Source organism: Ananas comosus, linkage group 11 (genome assembly GCF_001540865.1).
Source record: "Ananas comosus cultivar F153 linkage group 11, ASM154086v1, whole genome shotgun sequence".
NCBI lineage: Eukaryota > Viridiplantae > Streptophyta > Magnoliopsida > Poales > Bromeliaceae > Ananas > Ananas comosus.
The window spans coordinates 1,607,318-1,619,927 of NC_033631.1; the positions used below are offsets into that span (position 1 = coordinate 1,607,318).

The 12,610-nt window shown below is 37.5% G+C and overlaps 1 protein-coding gene across 1 annotated transcript in view; it reads right to left on the reverse strand.

Annotated features, from left to right (window-relative positions):
• Window positions 1-12,207, reverse strand: part of LOC109717551 — a 30,943-nt gene extending 18,736 nt beyond the window's left edge. The window contains exons 1-5 of the mRNA XM_020243400.1: window positions 12,009-12,207; window positions 10,470-10,598; window positions 10,300-10,389; window positions 5,077-5,227; window positions 1,870-1,922 (exon numbers count right to left, since the gene is read on the reverse strand). Of these exons, the coding sequence (XP_020098989.1) occupies window positions 1,870-1,922; window positions 5,077-5,227; window positions 10,300-10,389; window positions 10,470-10,575 (400 nt within the window). The 5' untranslated portion in view covers window positions 10,576-10,598; window positions 12,009-12,207. The remainder of the gene's footprint in view (window positions 1-1,869; window positions 1,923-5,076; window positions 5,228-10,299; window positions 10,390-10,469; window positions 10,599-12,008) is intronic.

The window sequence follows — 12,610 nt, forward strand, 5'->3', positions numbered from 1 at the left end:
TGAAGTCGTAGATGCAAATTTGGAGATGTTTTAGCTCAAACGGGTGAACAAGGGGCTGATCGGCGCGCGAGATCCTTCGCTGTCGGGCTCTCGCTTTTTTGGTATAGGACAACACAATACCGTCTATAACGTGCAGGTTCAGGTCTGTGAAGCCAGTTAAAAACGTCGAAGATGTCTAATTTAAGCGTTTCCAGAATCGTCTGATTAAAGAGCGTTGGGTGAAACGCGGGCAGGGGCTTTTTCCGAGGCAAGAGAAAACTGCGCCAGCTTGACTTTTCTAATCGAACGTCGTGAACAGAGGCCGAGAAAGGTCGAGAGATTCTTCCCAAGAGTAGGGAAATGGAATGAAAGTGCGCTGGGCAGGCGCTCCGAGCTGGTTTGCGGAAATAGGTGCAAAAGATGATTAGCAATTGAAATCGGGGAGTTTGAAAGAATCGGCCGTCGCGAGATGTGAGATGAGTTTCTTTTTGTAATCGGTGCTGTCCGCGAGACGGATATCCGTCCCGAAGGGAGAGTTGTTCTTTCTTTTTGTTAATCGCTTTTTTTAAATAAAAAGTATTTTTCCTGTAATAAATAAGTTTTGATAATAAAAGTATTCAATTGATTCTGCTGCAGAGAATACTATAGAAAAATAAAATTACAATAAGATATATGTTAATTTTGTAAATAGATTTACATTATTTAAACTATGTTCAAATTAACAAAAGAATAATTGTTTGAGAAGCTGCTATGTAATTGGTTCTTTTTAATTTAAAATAATTAAAATATTAAAGAAGTCACTATAAATCAAAATCTAGCATAGTTGGCTGCACTATAAATTAATTCCAAATAAATATTATTTACTTAGCCTTTAATTAATATTTTTAAAGAAAATATGGTTTATAAAATACTTTTAATTAACTTAAAAATTCCAAAGATATTTTTTTCTATAATGTTAAAAAAAAAATAATGTTTTAATCCCTGCCACTCGCAGCCGGTCATTTGGTAGTATTATTATATATATTATCTCCATACCACATCATGTATCAATTTATGAGCCTTCCCATGGTGAGATACTTGAAATTCAAGTTGTTCATAAAAATGAAAGCAGGTAGAGTAGACATTTATTTCACCATGGTAGGATCCTCTTAAAATTTCTGTATGCTTACGCGAGTTATCAGAGCTGATCGATTGCGACTGAAGCTGGAGGAGTTGTAGATACTGCTGTTACGAACATCAGAATGCTGCTCCGGACACTCGCTGAGATGCGCGTTTGAAACGTCGTGGTAATTAACAATGGAGCACGGGATGATTTGCGAGAGTCTCGATCCACCTGCTGCAATTCGGCATAACTAGTTAATGCAAATTAACATGTACGGACAATACTTGAATGAGATGCTCCCCAGTGAGGACCGGTGCGAGCTTAATTTGAGATCGCACATGCTCTGAAATTTGCATAAATTGTGATCCGATGGCACTGGTATATAGGTATATTTTATGAACTGAACGTAGTATTTAGTAACCGACGTCTTAAAATCAAAACCTAACTCGAGTTATAAGGGTGCATATATATATAAATGTTTACAATTATAATTTTTACAACCATTATCTGGACGTCAAGTATATATGTATTGCCAAAAATCGACGACATGCAGAAAAGAGCATTGCTTGATTAATTAGAAATAGGCATCATGTTTTGATTAAATTAAAAGCCTCTGTTGTAGGATTTTGCTGAAAAATTATCTAAAGCTAATGCAGTGGAAGGTGCGTGTAAAGTGGAAGATCCAAGCAAAAATAGGTGCAAAAGAGCCACTGCCTTTGCAAATTTTATCATAACATGGAGGAGAAAACAAAGAAGATTCGTGTGAGGATTCATATGAGATGATGTACCTTTCTGCTGTCCTTTGACATCTTGAGCTTGTTTTACTATTTTTGTTCCGGCTCTAACAAAAAAAAACGGTTTTTTGATGCAATTGGTATTAGTAAATGAATAGAAGAGAATAAAAAAAAAAAAAAAAAAGTATTGGATCCTAAAGGTTTAGGAGAACAATCACAAATATATTCATCCAACCACACGTATATGCAATCCCATCACATGGCCCTCAAGACCATGTGTTCAACTGTTCAAGGAACCTTTGTAAATTAAATAAGGTAGTTTTTGAGAATCTTGAGAACTAGGTTGGCGAGATATTAGGAACTTATTGAAAGTCTGGATGAATAGGGCTTCGCTCTGATGATGAAGAAGATAAAAACGAATTGAGGTCAATGGTAGGAATTAGATGAAGAAGAGGGAGAATCATCCATTGTGAAACAACCGTTGTACTCTAAAAGCTTAAGCTGTTAGAGAACGGTGTTTAAACATTTTTATATTTAACACTCCCCCTCACGTCTGGGCTCGAGACTTTTTTTGTCGGCCCATGACGTGGGCTTGAATTAAATGGGAGGAAATTAATATGCTAGGAGCCTGGTGTGACTCGAACTCAGGACCTCCTGTTCTAATACCATGTGAAACAACCGTTGTACTCTAAAAACTTAAGCTGTTAGAAAATGGTGTTTAAATATTTTTATATTTAACACCCATCGAGAAGGAAACGAAAAAATAAGGAAATAAGAGAACAAGGAACCCATTTAGGAGTTGTAGTAGTTTTGATACTATGTCCACACACACACACACACACACACACACACACACACACAAAACAATGTACAGCAATTAATGCTATCTGTACAAACTACCTATAGGTGTAAAAACTTACAACTATTGAGCTTTTGAGGTCTAGCTTTACCAACCTATTCATCTTATCACTTTTTTTGTCACTAAATTACACAAAACTTTACTGTAAATATCTATTTTTTTATTTTTCCTTTCTGACTTTCAAAATTTATATTTTGCCCGCTTAAAATTTTAAAAATATTTTTAGAATGATACGGCATTAATAAAGAAGACAAAATGACCAAATTGCTTTTACTTCATCTATAAAGAAAATGTTATTTTTAATATATTTCTATCATTTAAAGAGCATTTTAAGTATAAATTATAAGAAATGGATGAAATAGTGATCAAACCCTGAAGGAGGGAGGCTAAATGCAAGAACTTGAAATGTTAAGGGATAAAATGTAAGTTTTTGAAAGTTAAGGAAGAAAGAAAGTAAAAAAGTAGATAGTTACAAGAAGATTTCTATAATTTAGCATTTTTTCCTTTTCCTTACTAAAACACCAAAGGGATGCATCAACCCTTCATTTAAGGGGTGTTAAATATATATCTGTACACTCCTTATAGGGGTGTATAGGTAGCATTTCCAAAGTATTTACGTTCAATTGCATGTTTGGTCCTCACACTCCGTTGAATGTGATATTTTAGTCATTAAACTTTATTTTATTACAATTTTCGGCTAAAAATTTTGAACTATTTTAATTAAGTTCTACAGTCCGATTTAATTGACTCGAGACTGATGTTCACTGATGTGGTAGGAATATGGTATCTCAATAATTGTCATGTCATCGATTACAACATTGCCACATTTCTACTACATTAGCGACATATCATTATTTGGTCAACTAAATTGGACTATGAGACTTAATTGCAATGATTTTGAGAGTTTTAGCTAAAAATCAGAATAAATAAAAGTTTGGTGATCAAAGTCTCACACGCCCTCAAAATTTAGGATCCAAAATTGCAATTTAGTCAAAAATTTATGAAAGTCACCCGTCCTTTCTGAATGAGTAGACCATATTTACGGCATTACATGCAAATATATAGTGCGATGTACCTATGATATCAATATTTTATTATCTCCATAACATGTATCAATTAAGAGCCTTCCCATGGTGAGATATTCTAATCACCATTCAAGCTAGGTGCTTTAAATTCAAGTGTTGTTCATAACAAATGAATTGATATGATAATTCATAAAAAAAACTTTATGTAAATCTTCATCTAATAGCTATTTAAGTAAATCTTTTACTTTTCTCCATCCTTTTAATCAAGTTATATTAATATAATAATTAATAAAAAAAATTTATATTTGCCTTACGTTTACAATGTGCAAATGGTAGCAATTTATTATAAGTTTCATTCAAATAATTTTTATTTTATATAAATTGTATCTTTGGTTAGATAACTACGTACCCTCAAAGTCCTCCCCATATTTAGTTCCATTTTATTTCTTCTCAGTTCTATAAAAACTCTTCAATTTTATATAAATGTCTACCGTTTCACTAATACATACTTATTCTTCAACTACTTTCAAATCAATCGGTATAGTCTATCTCTACTTTTATGAAATAAAGATTGAATTGTAGTACATGCAAGTGTTTATCTGTGAGTACACAGTAATTAAAGGTATGACTTTATCTTCTACTTTTTAGTTTTTTAATACATTTTGTGATAATATTATATTATTTAAAGCTTTAAATCTTAGTTTTATATTGTCTAATTTATCTTTTTAAGTTAAAGAGAGTTGTTTTTCTTTTTGTAATCCATTTTTTAAAAATGATTTTTTGTAATTAACGTCTGATAATAAAAAGCTATTCCATATTTCTACCCGCGAGAATTACTATAATAAAAATAAAATTACAGATAAGATATATGTTGATTTGTAAATAGATATATTATTTAAAATATTTCAAATTAACAAAAAATAATTGTTAGAACTACTATTTTAAATTTTTTTTTAATTAAAAACTATTAAAATTATCAAAGAAGGCACTATAAATAAAATCTAGCGTAGTTCGCAAATAGAGAATAAAGTTTGGCTGCCTATAAATCAACTACGTACCAAATAATATTATTTAGTAGGTTTACATTTTAAAAAAATTATGTTTTTATAAAATTGTTTTAAAAATAACTTAAAAATTCAAAATATATTATTTTCTATAATGTTAAAAAATAAAATAATTTTTAATCCCGTGCACTCGCACGGGTCATTTACTAGTATTTTTATATATATTATCTCCATACCACATATATATCAATTTATGAGCCTTCCCATGGTCTCATACTTTAAATTCAAGTGTTGTTCATAATAAATGAAACGCAGTAGAGTAGACCATTAATTTCACCATGGGTAGGATCCTCTTAAAATTTGTGTTCCTTACGGAGTATCAGAAGCTGATGGAATGCCACTGGAGCTGGACGAAGGCAACTGTTGGCCATCATGCTGGGTTGATCCTCGGACAATCGGCTGAGATGTCGTTTGGGCTTGTGGATATAGCAACGGAGGCACTGGACGATGTGCGATACTTCCACCTGATGCAATTCAACATAACTAGTTAATGCAAATTAAGACGTGGACAATTACTTGAATGAGATGCTCCCAAGTGAGGACCGGTGCGAGCTTAATTTGAGATCGCACATGTGCTCTGAAATTCGCATAAAGTGTGATCCAACGGCACTGGTATATAGGTATATTTTATGTAAACACTGTAAAAGTCGAACTCTGTAATAAAGTTGGATTTACTTAAATTCAAATATTATTTGAATTTGGGTGAAAAGAGAAAGTGAAGGGTGTTACGTGAATCGGAAACCATTTTCGATGAAACAAAAATGACCATTTTTATGGTCTAACAATGCCAGAAGTCGTGGGGATGTCCATTTTCGTATCCGGTGCGTTGAAAGCACAAAAAGCGTGAAAATAAAAAAGGAGGTAAAAATTAAAAAATTAGTTTTCTTAAAGACGTGATATTTTATATGTGGAATCGAGTGAAACCCCATGTGGAGAGGCCTCTGCGCATATTACACCTACTGTGGAGGGCTGAACAAGAAATTCTAAAGTGTCGAGGTCTTCATGCAATTTGTAAAAATCCTATATTGAACATCTAGGGTTCCTAAACACTATGCGGTCCCCGCTTTCCCTTTCTAAACTCTAGTCGACACTGAGACCTTTCCCCACTGTGCCACCGTCGACCCCAACTACCGGTGTCCATCCCTCGGTCGCTCAAACTGGCCAACAGCCTCCCAAGTCCATCTCTCCATCTCTCTCTCTCTCTTCCCCCCAAGCCAAGTAACCTGGGATCCTCTCCCCTTTGGCCGCACTGCCCCGAACCCTCGCCGTTGATCCTAAGGGTCTGGCAACCTTCCTCCATACCCTCGGTGTCACCACGCTCCCCCGAGCCTGAAACTGCAACCTTGAAGCAGATTGGGGCAAGCTCGAGCCGCTCTTGGTTATCCAGCTCCGCCGCCACTTCCCGCTATCGCTGCCGGCACCAGTGGATCCCAGAGCACCCTCCTGCGCCACCCTAATGCGCCCCCTACTTTCCCTTTTCTCAGGCAAGCACCCTAACCCGAGCTTCTCTAGTTTAGGCCACAGCTTCGAGAGCACTGCCGCTGCCGCCTCCTCCGAACTTCCCTCATCGGCTATAACCCCCTCCAGCAAGCACTCACACCCTCTTGGCCGCCGGAACCCAATAGAAGAGTGTTGCTACTTTGGCAACCCCGAGCTAGGGTTTATTTGGGGCCGTGTTCCCTGTTCCAGCCATCTCTGTTGCCGGCAACCATTGAGAAGGTGAGCACGATCCTTCTGAGTTGCTATGGACATCTGTGCTCACCTTCATTGTAATCTGAGATGCCTCAGTTTGCAGATCATGCTGCAACACTTCCGGGGACTTTGGAAACTAGAGTTTAGATAGCCCTAGCACGCTGCTCTGCCATGGCTTCTGCTCCGAACAATGAGCATGGGTTTTGGCATGTTGAAAACTTCCGACCTACACTACTGGTTGGTTCCGAAGCGTGCGAGTTCCGGTAACAACCAAAAACACAAATTTTCATGTACTTAATTTGCTATTATATGAATTTAGGGGGTTTTGTGCAAATTGGCCACGTGGGCTACCTCAGGTAGTGTGAACCCATTGTATGTGATGTCTGAACCAATCATCCCCATCGTCGTTTTGAGATTGAGAGGGAAGCTTTCATGGTTGCTCAACATAATGATGATAAGCCTAGGTCCTTCCAAGAGGCTCTCTCGTCACCTACTCGTAAGGAATGGTTGGATGCAATGGTAGAGGAAATAGAATCGATAAAGTCAAATCAAATCTGAGACTTGGTTGACTTATCGTCGGGGCGCAAAACTATCGAAAATAAATGGGTTCTCAAGGTTAAGCGCAAAGCAGACGGTTCAATTGATGAGTATAAGGCTCGCCTGGTAGCGAAGGGTTTTACCCAACGAGAAGGTGTTGATTACGAGGAGGCCTTCTCTCCTGTAACGTTTGCTTCGATCCGCCTGATCTTGGCCATTGTCGCGTATTTGGATTTGGAACATTACCAAATGGACGTTAAAAATGTATTTTTTAATGGAGAACTGAATGAGGGGATCTATATGGCAGCCTACTGGCTTCTCTATAGAGGGTGAGGAGCATAACTTTGCAAGCTCCGACGATCCATCAATGGATTGAAGCAGTCCTCCAGACAATGGTACATTCAATTTCATCGAGCCATCACTGAAGATGGGTTTACGATAATTGAAGAAAATCACTATGTATATGTTAAACGATTCAAAGGATATTTTCTAATCCTTTCCTTACATGTTGATGACATCCTATTGGCCGGGAATAATAAGGAGATGATTGTCGCCACTCAGACGTGGTTGTCCTCTAATTTTGAGATGAAGGACATGGGTGAAGCGAATTATGTGCTCAGAGTTAAGATCTTACGGAATCGTTCAAAAAAATTTTAGGTTTGCCTCAAGAGACTTACATAAAAAAAGTTTTAGAATGATTTAAGATGCACAATTGCAAATCCATTGACACTCTTATTGCTAAAGGTAAGAGTCTGAACCTTAAACAATGCCCTAAAACTTCTGAAGAGAAAAACAAGATGAATCGAATTCCATATGCTAGTGCGGTTGGGAGCCCGATGTACGCTACGATGTGTACTCGGCTTGATATATGCTATGCTGTGGGCCTGGTTAGCCGCCTTCAGTCCAATCCGGGATTGGACCACTGGAAGGCTGTTAAGATTAGCACACGTACATATTATTGTAGAACGGATTGAAAGTATGTCGCAGGCTGATTGGCCCTCTCACACGAACAATCATTCTTTTCAGCGCTGTAGAGAGCGAGCGAAAATTGATGCATTAATGGAAGCCGCTTTGGTTGGCACCAAGATGAGGTCATAAGCAAGATCGCATACGGATAGTCCAACGATTCGTATAACCTGTACATTAACAGCCGGATGTGAGTTCACCGTTTGGCACTTGAGATAGCGAGCAAATGGAGGACTCAGGTTAGACACTCTGGGAGTGACTGAGCTAAGATCCGTATGACATTGAGAAAGACATACGCTAGTTGAGATTCTCTGTCATAGCATGTATTTCATACTACATGTGCTAGCGACCACATGAAGAAGTTAAGTGAATGGATCCCTACTTCCTCATCGTGTGAGTTCTTACAGACATTATTTTGAGATTATGTCTTATATTTATGTTAGATACCTTTAGTGACTTTTGACTATGTCATTAAGTGAAAGAATTGATGTTGCTATTTTGGCATGTTTCCTACGGCTATGAGTGATGCGGCTTTACAGGGCATTGCTGGAAAAGCAATCAGTTCTTAACTCGGTGGCATGAGGGCTCAAGAAAGACTAATTGAATTATATTTAGACACTTTGATTCATTGTCGACAGGTTGTGTCGCTTCAGTATAACGAGACAATCATGAGTATACTGTCATAATGTGCACAATAGAGGTTAGTATGGCTCTTTGAGGGATTAGAGATGCTGAACATAATATAATTCAATGGTCTAGGGCATCACGAGTCTAATATTTTCTTTTAAGGGTTGATGTCTCTATGCTGGCCATATGCTGTTTCTAGTATAGTACTCCCAAAATGTAGGTTGACTCGGCCGTCGCACTGTTCATTTCTCAGTATGAATGGAATCAATAGTGGTGTAATGTTGAGGAAGTGGTTACAATGGCTTCGATCCTGTCATGTGTGAGTGGGAGATCTTGGCATTCGATTAAACAAAATTGGGTGTGCCCATGATCGGGCTCAATCCGACGGTTATTATGTTGTCTAATTGGATTAGGATTAATCTCGCTTTTAAATTGGAAAGCTAATTAGAGATAAATCCTTATCATATTATGACTAGGACGGTTAATATGAGTGATGCGGCGCTTGAACGGTGGATTCGAGATCATTCTCGTTTGTAGTTCAATCCACCGCGGGTTTGGAACGTTAAAAGACTTTCGTGGACGATTCAAGGACACGTGAATCAACCTCTACGATCCCGACTCATCGCGTTCTAGGGCAAATCGCTTCCGCAAAAGGTATGAACGATTACTTCTGCTGCTCAACATCATTCTTGTTAAGGAAACAATTACAAATAATAGATAAATTTTTATGTTTGGTGTATTGTGTGTCAGCATCATTCTCGTTAAGGACTACTTACGTGTATGAAATCATTTATCATACTCGCTAAGGACCGCTTAGCTGTATGAGCATCTCGCATGTTATGATTGTTGGCTGATGGTTGTGAGTAGAATTGGTTGGTTGTAGTAATGTAACGGGATGGTACGCCGTGTAGATATAGAAAAGACTCTATTCGTGTGAGCAGAGAAATTCCTATATTTGTACCGGCTCTTTCCGTCCCATAAGTAAGGTTGTATTAGAAAATGAGCATTTTTTCGCTAACTTTATTTTCAATCTTATGCCTTTTCTAAAATGATCTTACAAAAATGGTCCCGAGGCGTGACATTTTATGAGCTGCACCTAATATTTAATGATCAATCTCTTAAATTAAAATTCAATGGCATGCACGCAGGGACCTTCTATCTATGTGTATAGGATCTTGACAGCCGACACACTAGCAAAGCGTGGTTAGCAAGGACTTTCTATCTGTTTGTTATGCTACGCTAATGAAGAAACTTGGAACATCTACTCTTTAGCTGTAGCTATGCGAGGTCCATGTGGAATTGGCTCCTTCAAAGCATTTTGGCCACTCGGGACTTGATGCCAGACCTAACTGGGGACATGGCGATTAGGTTGAGGCGAATCAGGATGTCACTCTCGGGACTTCCAAAAACTACCTTCGTGCGATCTCTGTTTCACCGACAAGCTTGATATATACGAAGATCTGGGAAGGAGAGTTGTTTCCATAGAGAAGCCTTGGATGTCAGTTCTGAGGGCCTAAGATCTCTTCGGTTTTATATAGCCTAACTCTGTGTAGTTGTGTTTGTTTTGCTTTGAGATCCGAAGCTGAGCAAGGCTACTTTCTGCCTGTCAGTAGACTGGAAGATGTGTGTAAAGTAGAGATGAAGTGCCAGTAGAGAGAAGAGGAATTAACAGAAGCAAGAGAAGTAGTGCATGAAGAAAAATGAGAAGGGCGACCTGCAGCACGAGCAGATGAGCTCATTTCATTGACGCGTGACTGTTGTCCACGTCGATCTTCATTGGCACTTGATTCTTTCCTTTGTGGTTCTGTAAAGTGATGAATTTTACGTGCGATTTTATTATTTAAAGGATGCAGTAATTTTGAGAGAGAGAGAGAGATTAATGACCTTCTTTGTTAGGTTTACCGGTGGTCGCCAATGCATGAGGGAGGAAAAGGATGGCGATGGTGAGGAAGAGAACGAAAATGGTGGGGAATACTGCTTTCGGAGCCATCCTAGTTCAGTTGGAGTGGTATGCTGCAGGTGGTGAATGTTGAGATAATTTATAGCAAAAAGACAAAGAACAAACCAAATTGCACAAGAATCCCTGTATATATTATATTTTCACGGTATACTGCCCTGGATTTTTTTTTTTTTTTTGGAGCGAAAGGTAGAGACCTCAAGTACCAACCACCAAATCCTTTGACACTTGCGCTACGAATGATCGGTTATTTCCCTAGATTTTTAAAATAGAGAAACGTTACTTGTATACCCAAAAATAGAATGAAAATTTTACCCCACATACCGTCCTTGTCTTATAATCCATTGTTATGGACTTCGAATATATTGCAAATTGAAAAATATATATATAACAGGATAAAGATACAACTACTAGCAGAATATTTCTCAATTCTACGTACTAAAACATGGTTACTAAAACATGGTTAACAGGAATATTTTTGAAAGAAATACTAAAAATGTAAGGATTTAAATGAAACAATGAACTGTTAGGAATTGTTGTGAAAGTATTTTAAAAGATAGGGAGCAATAGTAAAAATATTGATATTTTTGTGAAGTTCGAACTTCACAATTGCCTTAACCAATGGGCAAGAGCTAGCAATGCTAGCTCTACAACCAACTTGAGGTTGCAATCCTACAACTATACTAATCCAAAATTCATTTTTTCGCTACAAATCTTGTTACTTCTTTGTTCTTTTAATTACTAAAAACTAAGAAAAGACGTGAAATCCTAGAGACCATTGGATGAGGGTTTGTAGATATTACAACCTCTTTAAGTTGGATAAAACATGGACAAACACCAGTTGAATCAGTAAAATAACAATTTTACATTTAGCTGTAATCGTACATGCATGCATGCTAATACCGTGATTCATATTAGTTTCTTATTTTTCTACGCAATATAATATAGTCTCTTATTTTATAGTCACAGGCTTAATTGCGAGGCCTTCAATATATAACTTGTTTTGGACTATGATATTTCTAATTTAATCTTAGACTGCGCATTTTAAGGATCTGATAGAGAAAAAAAAGAGTAAGATCCTAGGATTTGACGTACATAACTAATAAACATAAAAGATTTTAGATAATGGAACATATTGATTGAATAGTAATTTATAACTTAATGAAGTCTTTTCTTTTCCCTTTTCTTTTTGTCTCGCATTCACTACTCCATATATACATCACAACAACAACATATATGTCATCATCTATATATGCAACCACAGTATGTGATCTTGAATTAAAGCTTTCATTATTCACAGCAACAAACCCTTGTCCAACAACAGCTGCAGAATAATGAAAAAGCATATAAATTAATGGTGAGAGGAAGGACTGAGAATGGTGAGAAGAGGAAGGACAGAGTGAGCTGCTTATGTTCCACCGCCTCAGGTAAGGGGCTGACAGGCTATGGGGGATGGAAATGGATACCTAATAAGAGACCTTGCACGAAGAGGGTATCGCAGCAGCGAGGCAACGAAGAGGGTGGTGGAGATTTGATATTGGCTTCGTCCGAGGATGATCGTCACATTAATAGGGGAGCAGGGAATCCGCTGGCACAGATTTGGAGAGACGTTTTCTTAGGCTTGCTAAATCTCTCCATAAGCCGTCAGACAAAGAGGTGGTTGTAGTGTTAATGCAGGACTGAAGAGGTGGTTGTAGTGTTAATGCAGGACTTACGAGGTAGTTGTACGTAGTGTTAATGCAGGACTTAACTCCATAGACATTTACTCTCCCACCCTACTGGTAGGGGTGGCAATCCAGCTCGCTCCAGCCCGTGTTCGGCCCGAAATGAGCTCGAGATCGGCTCATTCGTTTAATTAGTAAACGAGCGAACACGAGCGTGGGCGTCAGCTCGCTCTTGTTTGGCTCGATAATAGCTCGAATACATATATTTTATATTTATATAATTTATTTAATTATATTTTTATATATAAATAAATTTATATTAATATATATTTTATTATTTAATTTTAGTAAAATAAAATATAAATGCGAGTTTAATTATAAAAAGACTCATTTACATATAAAGT